Source organism: Dermacentor andersoni, chromosome 7 (genome assembly GCF_023375885.2).
Source record: "Dermacentor andersoni chromosome 7, qqDerAnde1_hic_scaffold, whole genome shotgun sequence".
NCBI classification, from domain to species: Eukaryota; Metazoa; Arthropoda; class Arachnida; order Ixodida; family Ixodidae; genus Dermacentor; species Dermacentor andersoni.
The window spans coordinates 149,818,635-149,837,445 of NC_092820.1; the positions used below are offsets into that span (position 1 = coordinate 149,818,635).

At 45.8% G+C, this 18,811-nt stretch overlaps 1 protein-coding gene across 1 annotated transcript; it reads right to left on the reverse strand.

Moving 5' to 3' along the window:
• Positions 1-3,053: 3,053 nt before the first annotated feature.
• On the reverse strand, positions 3,054-18,429 carry LOC126533606 (retinol dehydrogenase 11-like). The gene is made up of 6 exons (XM_050180770.3): positions 18,230-18,429; positions 15,916-16,152; positions 13,187-13,279; positions 11,487-11,672; positions 7,592-7,701; positions 3,054-4,515 (listed from the first exon to the last, which is right to left on the reverse strand). Exons 1-6 carry the CDS (start codon positions 18,333-18,335, stop codon positions 4,336-4,338), a joined length of 912 nt encoding a protein of 303 aa, XP_050036727.2. The 5' UTR covers positions 18,336-18,429; the 3' UTR covers positions 3,054-4,335.
• Positions 18,430-18,811: the final 382 nt, after the last annotated feature.

Sequence of the window (18,811 nt, forward strand, 5' to 3'; positions counted from 1 at the left end):
TCCTTTTACGTACGAAAGTGTAGTTACGCCACTTCCTGCTTCGTATGCTACAGCTTCCGCTTCCCGGTAACTGCAGCTTATGCAACCGTAGTCTTTACCGGGAAACGCTTGCGGCCAACGCTATACGCGCGAAGGGGAGCTTTCCTGTTCTTTTTTTTTCTGTCCCCCGCACGGCCGGCGCCGCCGCTGCCGCGGAGGCGATCGCCATCTGGTAGTGCTGCAAGGAACCCAGCGGCGCACGTGGCGCGCGTCTCCCGCTGTGATTGGTTGAGTTTTTGGGTGCGGAGACGAATAAATCGCGGGAGCCTAGTCATATACAGCTTCTCTGTAAGACAGCAAGAACAAGAACACACAACAGGAACAAGCGAGGCACGGGGAGAGCTTTCTTCGGAGTACATTTGTGCGCGTTCTCCGTCCTGCTAAGTGAAAGTACACAATATCAGGCCCTGCAGGTTCTCCCCGGCGGCGTCGTTTGAAATCTGTTGTAGAGCTTACTATTCAAGAACTGCAGGCCGTCCCGTGTAGTACCCCCAACACATGGGCGAAATAAAATATTTTAAAGTAACCCCCTTTATTTCACGTTTACGGACCCCTTATCAAAAGGGGTGTCGCCGCTGTTACACGGTACTACGCGATCTACTTCACGTATTTCCAGTTAGCAGCGCAGCAATTGCTCATTACGCTGGTTTGTTGAACTGAAACAGAAAATGTAAAGGAAAAAAATAGTCTGTCTTGCCAAATTGCTGTCACTGCTAAACATAAAATTGTTCTTGCAATGACTAAAATTATTAACCGGGCCGCATTGCAATTCGTCAAGGTTTGTATTGTTCAAGAGTCGCACACGGAGGTTACTCAGTTTGAATACCTCCCCTTCCACAAGTGACCTTCAACAGGAAACGAGGTGCTCTCGTCTGTCATCGCGCGCGAAAGCCTTTTTCAATACATGACGATGAGCAAAACGAGAACAAGGTGAAAGCAGGAGCCAGCGTTTTGACAATCGGACTTTTCACTGACAAGTGGACTGTTACAAGACAAGTCCGCTTGTCGAAACGTTGGCTCCTGCTTTCACCTTGTTGAAATCTCCCGCCTTCCCCATGTTTTTCCTGTTTTTCAATACATGTCCCTTAGCCCATAGGCCTTTGGACTGCTCGTGTGTCATGGGTGTTACATGGCTACTCAAAGCTGCTTGACGAAAGAGGGGGGGGGATGCAGCAACCATGCGCTATAAACGTTCGCGCCGTTCACGCCGCCGAGCTCGTATCTGGGGACGAGGCCAACTGGCGCGAAGTGCGAGCGGATCTTCATCGCGGTGTCGGCCAGCTTCTTTCGTAATTTTTTTCGGCAGCGGCATAGTCGTGTTGCTGCCGAAAAGTTTAATACGCTTCGTTACACACAATACACCTGGTTACTGCAGTATTAGTTCGGTGTTTTGTCCGGTTGAGCTCATCGCCACCAGGTGGCTGCACCTTGCGGGACGTTCACGTTTGCGCCTTTCACTTATCCGTTAAAACGCCCAGTCGGCTTGCGTTTACCGGAATACCGGACACGCTAAACCTGCATGGTTACCGTATGAAGATGGAATTCCGTCTCTGTCTCTCTCAATCTCGTAAGCGCACCAGCTTGGGAGGGTATACGACCAGAACGTCGGGGAAATCACGACAGCAGGCCAGAAGATGTCAATTTTGACTGCGACTGACCGCTATTAAAGCAGCACTGTAAGAAATGACGGGTTTATTCAATGCCGTTAGGGCATAGTGAAATGAAACATCCAGGCAGGCAGTGAACGTATCCCCAGTGGGCACGTTTTCTTTATTAATGATGACGAATGAATAATGAAAGAAATGCCTGCGTTCGAAGCATCCGCATTTAGTGTCATCCACACGACGTTGAACGTGTACGTCTGTTGAGGTCACCCTCTGCACAGGCAGTCAAGGGTGAATCTTTGTTGCTGAGGCAGCTTCGCAGGACATGCGGTCGGCACGCGGTGTCAGGCTGTTGCGTCACTGAAAAAACTGCGCGTCCAACACGACACGCCTACAAAGCGTGCCGCTGGAACATAAAAAACAACAAGTTGTGACGTAGGTGCTATTCTGAAGCGGGTCACAACAAACGCGGTCAATGCACTCGAAACAGTTTCACCCAACACGGGGATTACGTAACAAAATAAAGAAAATTCATGGCGACTATTGAAATGTGTATTGATGTTCGACACCACAGTGCAACATGCATATATCGTACAACGTAGTGAATTTCATGGCCTTTTTGGGCAGGTCAGCAGTACCACTGGTCTTTACTGCTACCTGCATGTTCTCAGCAATGCAGATTCTTGCTGCGGTAATGTAAATGTGTGAAATTAAGAATTGCCTAACACTTGCTGTGGAGAGTACGATAACTTCTATAGTGTACCCTTTCCTTCACTGGATTATGGGACGCCGCGTTTCACGTCTCCTTTGTTCAAAGCTAAAAAAAATATCGAAGGACGTGTTCTAAGTTGTAAAAGAAGGATAATGTCTTTTTTTTCGCCCTGTGCTTTTTTTTTTTTGTCACAACGGTGTTGCCTGCACGGTCTTCGATCTTTCAAACTGATAGTATCGAAGTGAACGCTCGTTAAGGCATGACTGGCACGGAGCGCTAAGCATTTGTCACTACACCAAAGCGGCGTGCACGTCATAGCGACATTGTTGTTAGAAAAGCGATACGCGCACTTCAGACCGAGAGATGGAGGAACCTTGAGTTGGGTAGACGTGCACATCAGCAAAACTGGCCACGTCGTTGGTACCCGCGGAGGCAAACGCCGCGGAATGCATCCGCCGACGTGTCCTGTACCTGACGCCGGGCGGCGCGTTGTCGAGGTGTACCGTTTAATATAGATGTTCCTCAAAACCACTTGAGGACAGACGCCACTATTTAAATTCCGCAGCGCACTGAACCCGACTGCGGCGGCCCCTCGGGCTTCAGGTACAAGACACCTCGTCTGCGCAGTGTTCAGTGGCTAAAGAAGTAATCTCCTGAATTTTAGCCCCCCCCCCCCCCCCTATGAACGTGAAGCACATTGGTGTAGTCCCGCCGAGGCTTTCCGCTCTCACTTCCGCCGTATAGCACACGAAGAGGCAGGACTAGGTTTTTGAATGAAAATTATGCAGGCAGTATTAAAAAAAAAGTCAAACTTCGTTCAATCAGCGGTGTTTGCTAAGACTTTAATTAAGCGCCCGTTGTCGCACCTTTAAGGCAATATCGTTGTCAAAGCAGTTGGGATTTACTTTTTTTTTTTTTTTTTAGAGCGAACAGATCGGTGTACAAAGCCGCAACACCCTGGAAATATTGTCTCGGGGCGGACACTCAGTAACTGTTTTTGTGGTCTGTTCTGCTGTTGGTTAATGCGATCCTCGATGCCACTGTTTTCTTGCCCACGCACAGTCGTCACAGTATGAATTATGAATGCGTGGAATGCATATACCTGCAAAAAGGGGCGAGCGCATCAGTGGGCATTGGGTAGCGTCAAGGAGAAAGTACTCACATAGTCGTCGCTTCGTCCTACGGCTCATGTGCCTTTCAATATACTAGTTAATGACCAGTATTTCTAAAAAAAATATATATGTATTAAAAGCTGCCTAGTGGTATATGATGCGAGATGATTGCTGCCGTGACTAGTTCTATAAATGCTATTTGCTCATTTGCTCTAAAATGTTACGAATAGCATTACCTAAGAGTCGTGTGAACGTTCACAGGAATTGGTTGTTTTGATTCGTGTCGTATTCTATCCGCAAAAACGTGGAGTGAAGGAGTGCAAAGAGAGAAAGCACAAGCACGCACACGCATCCTTCGTTTCGCGTTAGGCGTTAAAATATGACGCTAGTTAAGGTACTGACTTGCACATTAAGGCTATACGAGTCAATCATTCACGTTCGCAGGGCCTCCTTTGAAAAAAAAAAAACGACGCATCCACTGCAGCAGACACGTTTTCTGTTACTAAGCTTACGGGTTACGTCTTTATCTGTCGCTATCGTCTCGTGTGAATCTGTTCAGTCTTGAAGGTGTATTTTTTTTTTTTACAGCAAAGGTGTTTAGTGTGATTGCTCTCAACTTCTAAACACCACGTACTTTCCAAAGCTATATGCAAGCGATGTGCATAGTTCCGGCTCCTCCTATTGCTTTAAGGATATCATAACGTACAATTCGAAGTTTACGGGCTGGCTTACGTGCCCTCCTTAAAATCTGTGCTCGTCAAATAAAGTTTATGTGTATGTACGGGGTGGCTTTGCTGCCTGTAAAGGCATCAGGTCTCGAAGGCATATACCCACAAACCCCACCGTCATCACTTTGGCCTCCCAGGCTTCATATGCTGAGGCCCGTCAGCTTTTCACTGACTTCCCACAGTCTCCTGGCGAGTGCCGGATCTTCGGCGCTTCTGCTGGGCAGGGTCCGTCGGCAGTCCATGAAGTACTGGCCAGTCACCTTGGCGACTTCGTCAGATACGGCGAGATATACGGACGTCTGCGCCCCTTCTTTCGGTGTCTGCAAAACAAAGCCGTGAAAAAAAAAAAGTTATTTCTCTCCCTGTTATTGCTTTCCCGAAAGTAGTTGTCTGTGAACGCCACAGAAGACTGTCTTATTCGGTTTCATCTCATACTATGCGAAAAGGGGTACATTTATCCCCTCTGTAATTTTCTTTGTAGCTGCCCGGCCAGCGGCAGCGAAATGGTACGAAAGCTTTAGGATTGTCCTCACCTATTACAAAAGCTTCATTCATTCAACTTAACGCTGCGGAGAAGCCAACGACATACCGTATAACAGAATCAATCAGTGAACCACTCAACAACAACAACAACAACAACAACAAAAAAACAAATAAACAAATAAATAAATAAATAAGGTTACCTTATTTCCACGTAGCCATAGTTTCCTTCATTGACAGTAAAAGATGGCTCGTATGTGCGATATTTCACGCAAATAAATTATATTTGTCGGCTTGACTAAATCTGGAGCCACCTCATCTGGGGAACCTCGAGCTGTTTATTAGATTCCTCGTCGTTAAATGTGATATGCTCACCACTTGCCGTGCGAAGACAAGTGAAGGCATCTTCGAATGGTCCGCTTTCGAGTTCTCAGGCAGCGCTTCGAAGGTCGCGTAAGAGAAGCTTGTGCTATCTTAGAAAAGGGTGTCTAAACAAGATTGACGCTCCACTGCAGCCACAAGAACTTGCTTTTGCTCGCAGTAGAGCTTAGATGCTTTCAGTTTCTTAAGTGACTTTTGCAGCACGGCATGGAACGTTGTATAACGACTAGTCGAAGCAGCGAGGGTGCGTTTGGACCAAATTTGAGAGTGCCTCTTCGAGAGATTTAGAATAAAAAAAGGTATTTTGACTAAATATTCTTAATTTCGCAAGCCGGATAATACGGGGTGATAGTTTTTTAGGTCTCACGTAACTTAAAAAAAAAAAAATCAGCTGTTGCACATAATTCTAATCCTTGAACTGGGTTATTCAGAGAGGTGGACATTACATGCACGGGAAATCGAAACACATGTGTAAAGAATTAACAAAAATACACTAATTAACTTCTTAATTCTTTAAATTGTGGCGCATATTCCAATTTACGAATTGTAGCCGGTGAGTTTTCAAGGCGTACCCAATTTGAACGAATTTCCAGGATTACACCAGTTTGGAGTAATGCGCCATCAAAGTCGCCATACAACTGCACTGTTGTTCCACGTACTTTTTTACCAAAACGCTCGTTCGTGCATTGAAGCACAATATAAGTGGAAAGCCCATGTATTCGGTCCCACACTTTGAGATGTATCTCGAAGCTGGTGTCATCCTGGAAATTAGTTCCAAGTGAATACGTCTTGCAAACTCACCGGCTATGTACAATTTTTACCTTGCAACATGTGCCGTAAATTATTTAATTAAGCAGTTAATCAGTCCGTTTTCGCTTATTAGTTGAATACGTGCCTGTCGATAGCGTCCGCCTGTTTGAATAACCCTGCTCAAGCACAGAAATTACGCTATTTGCGACAGGCGATTTTTACAAATTCCGTAAAACTTAGAAATAATCACCCCTTATATAGTCACTTTCTTCTTGCAAGCTCATGCCTTAGGAATGTGCATCGTCATCGCCTTTGCAACGAGGAACGCCGCTTTCTCGGTAATGAACGAGAAGAAGGACGACCGAAGGATTGCCTATTGTTAGTCATAGCCAACACATATTGAAGTCAAGAAAAGCAAGCCTTGGCTTCTTTATCTGTTGGCTTCATATAGCTTTATAATCAGAAACACAGGCTGATTGGGCCATAAATCGATGCGGTTATGCTATCGGCGACAGACAATTACATTATTATGTTAGCGTTCAAGGTACCATATCGTGTTATATTCGTCGGCTCCTTCCTAAATCTTGAAGCGTAAGTTCTTTCCCGTCAATGCTCTTCCTCCTGCCCGAGCTAAAAAAGAAACAAAAGGCGGTTCGCTCACAGGTGTATTCTGCGTATGAGGCCACAGCATTTCTTGAGTTGATTACCTCGAAGGAGACACTGTACTCCTCCACATTCTGCACTATTCTATCGTCATGTAAAACAGACGTGTCATATCTCCAAGTGCGCAACAACTTATCGCACTGTCAACATGCCCCTGCTTTGTCCTACACTTCTGAACATTAGGAATCAGGAAGACGCAGCTGTTAATTTTGGCTTGCATTTCTGTCTCCAGAGTGTCATATGATAAAACGCCCGGACAGGAAAAAATAAGAAAAAAGAATAGAAACTGGCAAATTAATGATTTGAAGATACAACTTCTTTAGGCTGAAGTTTGGACGTTGGGATGACGATGTGAGAAAGTTCCATCTCAATCTTGGACCTTATAATCTGTCGGTTAATTTGAAACCAAATTTGTATGATTTCTAAATCAAATAAAAAATGTTCAGAGTCCTACCACAAGATAAATAAATAAATAAATATATATATATATATATATATATATATATATATATATATATATATATATATATATATATATATATATATAGTTGAAGAAACGAAGGAGCACACTTACGACAATTGCATTTTGAATGTTGTTTCGTTTCGGCCGTGCCACGGCCGGAACGTAACAACATCAAAAATGTAATTTTCATAAGTGTGGTCCTTCGTTTCTTCAACTACCTATGCACCGGACCTACAGAAGTTTTCCTTGAATTATATATCTATATATATAACTTGACACGAAAACAATCATTTTTTTACAAACAGTGCGATTTTTCGAAACAGAAACATGTAAAACAAAATGCCAGCGCACCGACTCTGTGTCAGCTTTTCACTTAGAGGCCTACTGTCCGCTTTCTGTCCGAACCTTGTTCGAAATTTTGCGTTGGTATATTCAGGGGCTAGAGATCCTGTCCAATTTTTCAGGTGCTCAAGAAAAAGAAAACAGGCAAAGCATGTTTATTTCCGCAATGTAATTCTGTTTTTTTTTACCACTCGCAGCTTCACGCATTCGTCGATGGCAAGAATCCTAGAGGAAGTGAGTCATGTATTGTTTTAAATGCGCTTAGGCATGGACGAAAAGTTAAATTATAGAGAAGTTTTGGAAAGAGTCGGCCGCACCTTGCCAAAGAAGTAGAACAGGGCGTTCATCACGATGTTCATAAAGCCGACGTAAGTGCTGTTGATGTCCGTTTGCACCGCACCAGGATGGAGAACGTTGGCCGTCACACCTGGAACATTTAGACAACACGAAACGAAAACCAACAGTTTTCCAGGATGCCGACGAAAAATCAGGCAAGCTTTGCAAGCATTTTTTTTTCTTCAGTTGTGTTGTTTATGTTTCAATTGAGAACGTTGAGCCTCAGTGAATCAGTTCAAATTTGCAGTCTTAAATAATTTGAAAATAAATCGCCACATGCATGCCATTAAACTTTTTCTCATCATACAGACATGCAGTTTTTTTCTTCCTCCGTGTGATTGAATGCTGCGAGTTCCTTGCCTACGAGTGTTCGCGCATGCGCACTTGGTTAGTTCTTCGCAGCCATCGTTCACTTCGTGCTGGAGGCGTGAATTACATTTCTTTTTTTTTTGTGCATCACTTACTCCTGCTATATCCTTGCGTCGGTTTTCAGTGTAGAAAAAGAACACTAATAAAAGAAATAACGTGGCCTGGCAAAGTGCAGATCACATTATTTCACCCCCCCCCCCCCCCCTAAATATCTGGGTGTCGCGCTCATTGTGCGTATTGAAATCAAATCATTATGGGAATACACGAAATGTGTATTTTCAAACAAGACAAAATGATGGCTGAAAGGTTCATAATCGTATGCAGTACTACAGGCATGGTATCGCGCAATGTGTAACAAAACAGTGTTATGAAATTTTACATGAACGCGAGGGAGCCTGAATATGCAGGACACCCAAATAACGAGCTTATGCAAGTATCCCAGGAAACATTGTAAGCGAATTAATGGCATGGGATGAATTCTTCGTCGCACAATTAAATTATTAGTGTTTAATTCACCCCCCCCCCCCTTTGTTTAATTTTCTCCCGAACCCTGTTACCTCGTTATGCGTTATACCTTTTGCTCGTTGTTTTACCTGTCATTTTGTTTTGTTATCTGATTCAAATGAAGGTGTTTGTCATTGACCGATCTGTCTCCTTTTCGGGTTAATGTCTGTGTGCACACCTGCCAACACTCGCCGAGTTTATCGTAAGCTTTAGGAATTTGGGATCGTGTTACAATTTTACGAGCGGGTTACGTCGAGTTTCGCGAAAAACACTGTTCGCGAAAAAAATTGCGCTCGTCGGTCTCCGAATCTACCCTTACAAATATTTCTGCGTTGAAAGGGTGCAAGATGGGCTCCTGCTTCGAGCAAGTTGATACAGACAAGTTTCTGAAGCAGGCGAAATCTGCCACAGTAAAGTGTTTGAAAGACTTTCCGTTATATATATATATATATATATATATAATATAACCATGCGTTGCTTGTCGCTACGTCTAACAATCGCTAATAAGGTGCTTTAATCGCTAATATGCTCAAGACACGCTTTAAATGAATTCGTGCTACCACCTCCCCCCCCTCCCCCCCCGCCGCACATTTGGTCTCCTGCGCGAAATATTTTTATGAACTTTAATGTTCGCAGGCGGTGGATGCGGCGCATGGTTGGAAATAGGTGAAAAGTGAAGATCCAATTGGCGTTTCCGCAAACATTGCAGCACCTTCTCTCTCCCTTCTCTCTCTTCCCCTTCTCCCATCTCCCAGCGTAGGGTAGCCAACCAGACTATTGACTGGTTAACATCCCTGCCTTCCTTATTCCTCTCTCTCTCTCTCTCTTGCAGCAAACGGTGTACAAACATTACCATAACGAAGCAAATAATTGCGCAAAAGGACGCGAGTGACAGAAATGTCGCAAATGCAGTGCGATATGCTTATGCAAATTTATAGCGCCTTCACGCATATATAACACAGTGACGCAAATGTTTTGATGTACACTGTAAAACGATTACCCTCAGGGGTGGCTTAGCGGCTATGGGTGTTGCGCTGCTGAGAACGTGATCGCGGCATAACATACCTCATAATTCACACCCTTACATCCAAAAAAAGACTATAAGGGTGTGAGTTATAGAGATATTTTTATCCTTATTCACATTTAAGGGCGTAAATTATAATAGAACGATAGGGACGGCGTGTTTATCAGCGCGATGTGAATGAACATTAAATTCATTTGATGCGACCCGCTGGTCCATTCTCCTTTCTCTCTCCATAGTTACTTCCACGATCCTTAATACAAAGTTTGTGAGTCGTGAATCGTCGGCAATGCCAGTTAATTCGTCATCCCGATGCGAGTTCGACAAGGGCCATTTCACACAGTTTCAAATTGCGTCTCATCATGAGCGCAGGGCGATGTAACGAACAAACTCATGCCCTCGGCAGCTTCTCGAGCATGTTCTTATTTCTCCACACTCGGCTATCTGCTGCCGACTTCCTGTGTTCTTTGTAGCTGATTTAAAGTTTCTGATGCCGATTTTATTTCTTGAATCTCGCTCTCCCTGTCTATTCGTATACATACGTATAGTGGCGCATACTAAACCCGGTGAATTGGTCAAAAATAATCGCATACATGCAATGCGGCACATATGACCGGTTGCACATACCGGGTTGCCCTAGTTATAGTTCTTCGGACGCGTTCCCAGTGACCCAATTTGCCTTTTTTCGGAGAAATACACAGTAGGACAAGTTGTTTACTTGGGAAAACGGCAGGAGCCAACACCCACAAGGTAGGGGGGCGGGGGAAAGTGGCGATGAATGCTTCGATTTTATTAATGACCTATTTCTATTGCAGAGCAGCCTCCACGTTGCTGCTAACTCACCATATTATATATATATATATATATATATATATATATATATATATATATATATATATATATATATATATATATATATATATATATATATATATATATATATAATATAGTGATGTTTGATGAAAACGCGGGTAGTTCATGAGGGTAGCTTCATGGGCGAATCGGTACATTGTCTTAAGGAGGGAAACGCTTCCTAATATTATTTACGATGACGCCAGTACTCTTGCAGTTGTCCTTACGCCTGCTTGCAAATGCTTGGATTGACGGTAACTTTGATCCCTTGATAATTGCAGTGCTTCTGCTTATCTTGAGTTGTTAACCGCGTCGTTATTGATTACCCAAGAGGAGGCACATTTTCGTTGCTCTTCTCACATATTCGACCTGTTATAGTTATAGAGTGTCAATTACCTGACCATCCATGTGAAACATTTCCTTGTGAAGGGCACTGACATGCTCTAACCATATTGTACAGCGTGAGCACCAGCCTTTGCCTGACTAATAATGTTCAACAAGGGCTTGAAAATAGCCCTCGGCTGTTGTTCAAACGAAGTTTCATCATTAAAGTCAAATTGAAATTGACGAAGAAAGTGCCGGTAAGCAGAAAAAGAGAGACGAGGAAGCCGAGAGCAAGGCACAAGGTTGAGGGTACGGCACTCGACTTACTACCGACTCCATAACTCCTGCAAGTACAGAGCCCTGCCTTCAACTTTATGCCTCTCTCTCTCTGTTTCACTTGTCTCCTTTTCGGTTTGCTCACATTCCCCTGTTGCTGGTTTGTTCTATATGACTAACATCCTTGCTCCTATGTTGTAAAGTATTTCTATGTAATACATGACAGCGAGCTCAAGCTACACCTACACTGAGAGAAGACGTAATCACCTACTGCGCACCAAAAGGTCTGACACGAGAGTTCGAAAGCGGTAGCTTTTAAACTGCATGCAGTCTCCATGTGTTCTGTCGTAGCTATCGCTGCGTACTGGCCACGATATGTCCCCCAAAAAGGAAACTTCATTCGTCCCCATCGACGATTCGGTCTTGCCCCTTCAGAGTGGCGTGTCATGACACAAACCAAGCACCCTTAAGTGTGGAAATATTTTTGCTGTGTATGGTTGGTAGTACGAGGATGGCACGCGTACTCCTACCCGTTCCCAGAAGCCTCCGCGCCAACTCCTTCGTGAAGAGCACGTTGGCCAGCTTGGTGTCGCTGTACACTTGCATGGGCATCCGGTACTCGGCGTAGTCGAGGCGGCCCGGATCGATGCGGCCGAAGTGGTGCAGCAGTGACGACAGCGTGATGACGCGGCTCGGCGCGCTAGCCTTCAGCTTGCCTGCGAGAAAAGAAAGAAAAAAAAAAGGAAGCGTTTGCGGCATCGTCAGATACGCGACGACCTCGGTGACGCAGCTCTGGCGTAACGCCATCGTTCGAGGCACAGCGGGCTTATTCGCTTCTGCCACCCTCACGTCTAAATTTATTCACTTAACACATATGCAAAATCTGCCCGACTCGTGGACAATCCCCGTGAGCGGGTATGTGCCAAAGACATTAAGGTCATCATCATTATCGTCTGTGTTTGTATCTTGGTGGACAGAGACTGGGAATGTTATCTTGTCCTTGTTGAGATGCAGAACCCTCCACTTTCTGGATGTACCCAATGTCGTGCAAGTAAGACCGCCCGGTAAACAAGACTCTTTTTTTATTTTTTGCGAGACCGCTGGCTCACTCGGGCTGAAATTTCGCACGGATGTGTGCGTAGTTGTGTAGTGAGTGCATTAGTTGCATGCTTCGTCCATGACGAATAAAAGAGCCCGCGTATACTAAGGCGACGCCGAACAGAAAGCGTAGACTTTAATGGAACAGAACGCGTGCGCCGGCTCTTACGGTAACGGCGAAACATGGCATATGGCACGCGCCATGGGTCGCTGGTAGTATGGCTTTTGATGTCGGGCAGCGTGCGCGTCAACCGATCTCGGCGGCCACGCCTGTAGCCCGCAATTTAGCTTTAACACTGACAGACGACGACAAATTCTTCACTTCGTGCCTGGCATCGACGCAGGCGATGCGGACTTCTAATTTATTCTGAGCAATATAGGCGAGTGTTGTACCCCAATCATAATGTTGAAATCCATCCTGCACTAATAAACACCTGTGCGCGAAATTTGAGTTTTAACGATTCAGATGCTTAACCTGAATGGTGATGTATTATACATATATATACGTGGTGCTCATATTTACACAATACGTCGCAGTCTGCTTTGTGTCCACGGCAGACTTTTAACATCCGGCTTTGAAAGAACTTGATGACGAATTTTATGGAATAAAGATCGGGACTTAAGGGTTTCAATGATTTTGAGGGATTTACCCTAGAATAATCACCGCAAACGCGAGTATTTCAACGCATGTAATCCATCAGTCGCAAGGACGGTTGACATTCAGCTCTCATCCTACACACTTGATATTCCGTGTTTCGTCTTCTTTGGAGAGCTGTTAGCCGGTTTCGTGCAGTCCTTCATCAAGGCACTAGCCAGTCGTAATGAAATGCCAAAGCCGTAGTGTACCGAGCTTTAGGTCGGCACTGAAGAACCACCGGTGTTCAAAATAAATCCGGACCTTGCTACTATAGGGCGTCTCTCATGGCTCCGGTGTGCTTTTGGAACATTATAACAAATCAATCAATCCAATCAATCAATCAATCAATCAATCAATCAATCAATCAATCAATCAATCAATCAATCAATCAATCAATCAATCAGTCAATCAGTCAATCAATCAATCAATCAAACAAACAAACAAATAATCAATCAATCAATCAATCAATCAATCAAACAGTTGAGCATTACTCACCGAGAAGTAGATTCGTAAGCAGGAAAGGCCCCAAATGGTTGGTCTGCAGCGTCTGCTCGAATCCGTCAACCGTTTCCACTCGGTGCGGAAATGCTGAAAGGGGGCAATAAAAGTGAAGTTAATTGCTTATTAAATTCGTGAGGTACCCTACACCGGCTTAGCGGACACCTGTGTACCCTGTCTTAAGTACTCCTTAGAGAACGCCCATGTGATCAAAATCAATTTGGACCTATTCCATCACCACATCCCTCATAGGCCATTTTGGAGGCTTTATTAACACCCCCCCCCCTCCTTCCTTTCTGCTCTCCAATTCTCAATTACGCCTCCTTTCTACGGCTTCTTGTCCACGGTGATCACGTGCCGGTAACTCTTGTCACCTCGACGTTAACCGGAATCTGTTGGGCGACGGAAATCGTCATTAAGAGACCGACATCTCGATGGTAGGTTTACTCGACGAAGTCGCGTGCAGCCAGTACTGCTAAACAGTCGTTGTGAAATCCAGGATTGGAACATCACTTTGTCAAGGGCTGAAGCTTAATCTTGAGAGAAGGACGGCGCATTCATTCATTATTATGGCGAAACGTGTCAGGCTAGGCTCCGAGCAAATGATGCTGATGTAATATAGCAAGTCTGTGTTTAAGAAAGACGGTGTTTAAGAAGGATGTACCATGTTTATGAGGAAGAAAGCGACTATGAAGCATAGTTCATCAGTGCCTAAAACAATATTTTTTTATACAGCGTATCATTTAAGTGCGACAGCCGAAGTCAAGGGGAAGGCGACGACCGCGGTAATGAATACTTTATTAACTGATTTCGTATTTACCTCTAATTTAACAGCTTCAGTCAGCATGCTGTCCCTACAAGGATGGAGTTCTGAAGTACAGATCAGCATACCCATCTGCTAGAAATTGCATGCATATGTAGCGCGGCTTTCTACAAGAGCGTACTCGAATTCTGCATCGAAATGCATCGCACTTCGAGTTGGTGCTTTCTCGCAATGCATTCTTCCGCAGTGCGAGAACGTCATGTTCCATTAAATCAATACCTTAGTGGGCGTACTACCCCGGGTTTATTTTTTTCTTTTTCTTTTTTTACCATTCACAATGCCTAATCCGGACCAGACGGGTTTCTTTCAAACCTTGAACTTCAGTGCGGAAGTCATAGAATACTATTGATGAGAAAAAAAGTTGCATTAAACTGTCGACAAGCTCTTGCAAGTGATGAACGACAGCTTACTTACATCTGCGAAAAATAGATAACGAAGGTAATAAAAGTAAGATCCTTGTATTCTGCCAGGAGTGGCGAGAATTTAATAGTAGCGGCATCCGTACTTGTAGCTGGTTAGTACTGGGCTAAGTGCACTGCTATGTACAAGAGATGCTTCGCTGTTATCAGTACACTCTGAACCTCATTCCAGCTAGGTTCCAGCTATAAGTAGAATATGTTTGCAAATGTTCTCCAAATATTCAAACGGAACGGCGTTGCACATCAAATCACAGCATATAGGGAACGGCATTCCCATATAGTTTATTTTACCTTTTATCCCTTAAATCAACATTCACGTGGAACTACGATACTCGTATATGTTCCAGTAAAATACCCACTGTTTTACGGAACAGCATTCCACATCATTGCTCCTGTTATCAGGAAGATTCATTTAAGCACATGTTACTGCAGAACTGTGTTTATGCTATAGCTCAAGGTCCCGCATTTATTTCAGCACTCGGTTTCAATTTGAGGCGTTTGGAGCCATATAAGTACAAATGTGTGACACACTTTTTCGCATAAAACTGGCAATTTCAGTGGAACGTAGTTCCATGTATCTATTGTTCCGTGAATTAAAAAGAAACAACAAATCTCAAATATGTAAAACGTTTCTCTTGTTATTATGTTATGCGCAAAACCATCCCAAGTAAGTATACGGAAAATATTTGCAAAGCTTTCCCCCCTTACAGCTGGAACCGAAAAATTTGGAGGACGCTTAAGCTTCGCCTTCACGAGTGCAACACGATAGCATTCAAAGATCTCTGGCTGCTTCTCACGCTTCCCGGTAACTTTAGCTTATGTAACCGTAATGTTTATTAGGAAGCGCTGGCGGCGAACGCTATGCACGAAGACGAGCTTTCTGGTAGAAATGCGGCCTCTTGCGTAGGCCGAGATGCGGCGGAAGTCAGCGCCACCTGGAGATGTTGCAAGAAACCGGGCACGCCGCTTTATGGCCTTCGAGATTTGCGCGCTCCGGCGTGCGCAAGTCTCAGAGACCATGGCCGCTCTATGAATGGTAGAAACGCTGGAAGAGGGGTTTGTGTTTTGAGTTTCCGCATAACGGAATTACGTTTTCTCGTATCTTCAACTTACAGTCCGGTGCTATCATGTCTGTATGTTGTGTTTAGGTTGTACTTTACAATTTTTCTGACGTACTTTACGTAGAGAAATTCAATTGTTTCAGTAACTCTCTTCCGCTACATGGAGGCCCTACGTGGTTGCGTATGCATCATTAGAAAAAAACTCTGCCGAAACGACGGTCGACGCTGGACGCCGACGCCAGATTTCTTGCGACACGTTGGGTTGATGAGTGCGAGTAAGCTCTGGGACGCGGCAGCACCGGTTGCCAAGTCCTCTTCCCATCTGACAACGGCACGGGGCCCTTAACGCTGTCGCGTTACAATTGGCACAAGATTTTAAAAAAGTGTAGAGAAGGCCCGCAAGGTGGGAGTGAACGCGCTCACGGACGATTCCTGCGTTGTTGATGAGCACGTCGAGGCGTTCCTCGGTGCTGGCGATGTCGTCGGCGAACTCGCGTATCGACTTGAAGGAGCACAGGTCCAGCTTTCGCACCACGACCTGTCGGCCGGTCTCCTCCAGGATCTCCTTCGCGGCCGCCGCGGCCTTTTCCGGGTTCCGACAGGCCAGGATGACTCGCGCGTTGCGCCTCGCCATCTCCTTGGCCGTCTCTTTGCCGATGCCTGCGCGCGCATACGCCGAGGTGGACATCAGCATGGACCCCGCTATAAACGGAACCACTTTAAACGCGCTTTGGCCATATGTGCGGTTGTTTCAACGTCAGGAGTCTTAGCTTGACCGCAAAAAACAAGGAAACGTACTAGCGTTTGCAAAACGTCGGATTAAAAGTATAACATCGGTACGGTATTACTACGGTAGTACGGTATTACCATGCAGTCGCACCATGCAACGCTAATGGAGCCTAGTTGTGGCCCGATTGTTAATGGGAATCTCAACAAGAAAAATAAAGAAAGGTGCATGAGAAAAAAAAAAAGCTGTGACATATATACAAATTGTGACGCGCTGAAAAAATAAGCAACGAGAAAACGTTTCCTCTCTAGTATTCAAAGTATAGGTGAATTCTTTATCGTGTAGCGCTACGGTGTCTTGGTTGACACATAAGTATCGCCTCGCTTCCTTAAAGGGCCCTCACCACGTCAAACCAGCTCTGGACATTTTTGAGCTGACGAGCGCAGTGCGTGCATACAATGCGCAATAACGAATCTGTCTTCTAAGTATTGCATCCTAGCTACGCGCCGCGAAAATTTTAAGAGCTTAAATTTCAAACCGAACGCCGTTTGTCCCTTCTCCTCGCGGGCGCCTCGCTTCCAGCCGCGGAGATTTGACGTATATCGTGCGAGTGCGCCTACGTACATGGCAGCGCCGTGACGTCGCTCGTAGTGACACGTGACTTCGATAATTATTCAAGGCAACTTCAGTTATATTTGTATAATCTCTCCCTTCAACAGACGAATTAATGTTCAGAGAAATAATAAAACATGCAAACCGAATGTCTGCGTGTTTTTTTGTTTAACTTCGTGCCGTAGCGAGAGAGATGCACTTTCGTTTCGTCTGCTCGTTCCCACGCCGTGCAGTCGCGCGCGCAGAGAACGAAACTATACCACCTTCTACCGCGTTACAGCGCCGCGTTCACCCTCTTTCATCCTGTCGCGCCTGCCTCGGCCCTCGGCATTGTGCCAGCGATCAGGTGTTCTCGTGTAGAGCGCGCAAAATCGCCCGTTGCGCGAAACTAGACAAACGCAACAACTCGCGCGCGTGACCGTGACCGGAAGTGCGTCACTCAGCAAAAAACGCACGCACGCACGCGCGCGCGAGAGAGAGAGAGACAGAGAGAGAGAGAGGAGGAGGAGGAGGAGGAGGAGGAGGAGGAGGAGGAGGAGAAGAAGAAGAAGAAGAAGAAGAAGAAGAAGAAGAAAGCGGGGCCTGTGGCACATTCGCCACGCGATCCCCCAACGCTGGTATGGGAGAACACAGGGAAGGAATTTCATTTGCGGAGGGTAGACGCGGGGGCAAGTGGAGAGAGTGTCTATCGTGGGTTCGCGGCACTTCAAATATTTCTATCTCTGCTATTAACAAATTGAAGAAAAGAAGATGGTTGCGGTAGAACACTCCTTAGAGGGGCACGTAACTTGCAACGTATAACCAAAATTTGCTACGTCGCCTGGCGAGGGGCCCTTTAAGCGAAAGATGAAAAAATTCTAGTCTCGTGTGAGCTGACCTCTGTGCTTAAAGAATGTCTCTGAATATTTGAATACGCGATAACAGTCGCACGATCTGCAATGCGCGGCAACACGGTCTTCTAGTTATACTGGAACTGACGGAGCTGCGGGCACGTAGCTTTGTAAACCGGAAACAGGCGCTAAGGCGGAGCAGTCACAGACCCGCCGTGGTTGCTCAGTGGCTATGGTGTTGGGCTGCTGAGCACGGGGTCGAGGGATCGATTCCCGGCCCCGGCGGCCGCATTTCGATGGGGGGCGAAATGCGAAAACACCCGTGTGCTTAGATTTAGGTGCACGTCAAAGAGCCCCAGGTGGTCGAAATTTCCATAGTCCGCTACCACGGCGTGCCTCACAATCAGAAAGTGGTTTTTTACACGTAAAACCCCATAATTTAATTTAATTTAGCGGAGCAATCACTATACCAGAACGTGCGGCTAACTAACCTACCCTCCGGCACCAATACTATACCAGCGACGCGGCCGCGAAGCAGCGGCACCAGCTGGCCGGCGTAAAGACGTACCAGCATTGGCTCCCGTGATGAGCACCGTGCGACCGGTCATGTCCTTGTTGGAGGTGCACGTGCCCAGCGTGAGCCGGCTGTACACCTTGCACGCCACGCACACCATGGCGACCACGGCGACCACGAAGGAGGTGGCCCAGCCGAGCAGCTGGTATAGCGAGACGTCGTGGAGGCGGCCGGCCACCACGTCCACCAGTCGTGGCTCCGCAACCTTTAACGAAAGAAAAGAATGGGGGAGATGACTGCATTTATCTTTTCGTAATCGCTATAGTAACCCTGATGTGCCTCGGCGCAGGACAAAACAACATTCCCGTACCTGTTGGAAACGCGCCTGTCCCGCCTGAGGGTCAGGTCCTTTCCTTCATACTTGATGTTCTTTATCTAAGCCATTTATTTACCATTGAATCCCAGTCTTTCGCTGTTTGCGTACTCTGCATGTGTATACGTAATCTGTATGTGTGCACGTAGTACGCGTGCATGCACGGACGTCATCGATGGTGATTTAATGCAGTGCAGTCAACGCGGAGTGTGCAGCGGTGTGGGAGCTGCGAGTGTGGGACAGCAATCGTGGTGTCTATAGGA